The sequence below is a fragment of the Condylura cristata genome, unplaced genomic scaffold (genome assembly GCF_000260355.1).
Source record: "Condylura cristata isolate star-nosed mole 26May11 unplaced genomic scaffold, ConCri1.0 scaffold00034, whole genome shotgun sequence".
In the NCBI taxonomy this organism is placed as follows: Eukaryota; Metazoa; Chordata; class Mammalia; order Eulipotyphla; family Talpidae; genus Condylura; species Condylura cristata.
Genome location: NW_004567135.1, coordinates 332580 through 334712, shown reverse-complemented (window position 1 = coordinate 334712; position 2133 = coordinate 332580). Strand labels below are relative to the sequence as shown.

General features: G+C 57.1%; 1 protein-coding gene across 1 annotated transcript in view; it reads left to right on the top strand.

Moving 5' to 3' along the window:
• Positions 1–2133, top strand: part of XPOT (exportin, tRNA) — a 13646-nt gene that overhangs the window by 1164 nt on the left and 10349 nt on the right. Inside the window, exon 2 of the mRNA XM_012732267.1 lies at positions 1820–1902. Coding sequence (XP_012587721.1) covers positions 1820–1902 — 83 coding nt within the window. The remainder of the gene's footprint in view (positions 1–1819; positions 1903–2133) is intronic.

The following is a 2133-nucleotide window of genomic DNA, read 5'->3' as shown; positions in this document are numbered from 1 at the left end:
AGCAAGACGGGTTGACAGAAACTGGCAAAGCGCTTGGGATGCCTGTAGCAAGGGCCAGTGACGGGTATCGGAGCCTTCTCTTGTTTATTTTTTGAAGTCTTTTCTATTATTAGATTTCAGCATCTTTTTTTTTCTAAGGTGCCAGAATTTTCCTTTTTTAGAAGTCAGAATGAGGGCATGATGAGTAGTTTTAACGCAGAGGTTGCGTGTCATCGGTGGATTCTCTCCACGATGTGCATAAGTTAAGCAGTGTGGTTCGGGCTTAATTTGGTAACCCATTCCGTGGAAATGATTCTTGATTGATCAGTATGAAAAAGAAGGACTCTTAAGGAAAAGCGAGTTCTGAGCGTGCTGATCTGGCTCCAGGGTATTGGGGATTTAGTCCAGGTGGACGGTGAAGTCAGTGGTGGCAGGTCCTCAGTGGCCTCAGTGGTTCTGCTGACCTGCGGGTGCGCCGCGCGAGAGCGAGAAAGCCAGAGACACAGAGAGAGAGAGCGAGAGAGAGAGTGAAAGAGACAGTGAGAGAGCGAGAGCGCGCCAGGGCGGAGCTGGCTGGTGCAAGCGTCAGACCCAGACTGGCCCCCAGGCTGCCAGGGAGCCCGGAAGCCTGGTCCCCGCCCCGGCCCTGACACCCTTCGCGAAGGAGTCTGTTGGACGGCAGCTAGACGCGTGGATTGCTGGGTTCTCGGTGGCACAGAGCTGCCGCTGTGCCACCCAGGGTCGTGACTGGCGCTGTGGGGGCAGCCGGGCATTCGGCCGGTGCTTCCTTCACGCAGTGCGCAGAACAGAGCGGTGGCCTTTTGCTGCTTCTAGCTCGTGCTTGGGGGGAAGTGATCGCATGTCAGGGCCCAGCGTACACGGGCGCGCCCAAATCCGCTAACGCAGGCCGCTCCGGGGACTTCTTGCTGGGTGAGGTGGCCTGATCGTCCCTTCCTGTTCTTAAATTGCCAGTGAAGGCCGGCGAGACGGGTCTGGTCAGCAGTGGCCCAGACCGCAGCACTGCAGTCTCATTCCTGTCTTGCTTCTTACTTGTTTCAAGGTCTGTTTCAGTGCACGGCTGCTTCTGGTCTCCTCACGGTGTCTCTTGTTTACGTGCAGTTTTCTCAGCTGTTCAAGATACGTTCACGGGCTGCGAGGTCACACTGTCCCTTGTCCTGTGAGAGCCGCATCTGTCACTGCCTGGCGGCAAGCGTGGTCACACCACCCTGCTTCCCAGGGGGAAGAGCACAGAGTGGGCGTGGCGTCCGCCTGGGGAGCTTCCCTCAGGCAGGCCTTGAGCCCTCGAGCAGAGGGACGAGAAGTTCTCGAGAGCTTCGCCCTCTTCAGTTACTCGTCTCTGACCCAGACTCATGCCATGAGTTGCCCTCTGGCCTCAGTCTGTTCCGTAGGAGGCCCGCGGGGGAGCTTGGCAGCGGGGCGAATGCTGGTGTCTGCCTGGTCTCGCGCACTCGCCCTCTTCGCGCGACACGCGCGACACGCGCTCCCCGTGCCGTCCTGGCGGCACATGCCTGGTCGTGCGCAGCGCCCATGGGCGCTTCTCAGCGCTGCCCACGCGGTCGGCCTGGGAGGGGTGTCGTGCTTGTCTCCTTCGCTGTTAGGAAAAAGCTTTTTAGTGTCTCACCAGTGGACTTTGTCTCCCGCTTAACTTTTTTGTGGGACTAGTCAGTGAGTTGCTGGTATCAAAAGCCACTGAAGGCAGTGGCTTGGCCGTTTTCCTGAGGTGCTCGCTTTGGTGTGGTGTGGTACTCCCAGAATTCTTGGTTTTGGCGAGACCTCAAGGTTAACTTCCCAATGCGCTTTCTGCCCTGCCGTCTCACAGGCCCTGGCCTATTTTGAGCAGCTGAAGATCTCCCCAGATGCCTGGCAGGTATGTGCGGAAGCTCTAGCCCAGAGGACATACAGGTAATTAAACAAAATTTGCATGGCGCTTAAAAGATTTTGACAAGACTGTTGCATTTGTCTGTATTTGGAAACTGTTTTCATAAACCGTTCAGTGTAGAAGTGAGAAAAATAGTGGCCGCAGGGCTGCCCGCCGCAGGGCTGACCTCTCAGCGTGGGCCCGCGGCCGGGCGTTGCTGTGGCAGGACCCAGTGTCCGTCTAAGACTGTAGAGTGACAGACTGAACGGCTGCGC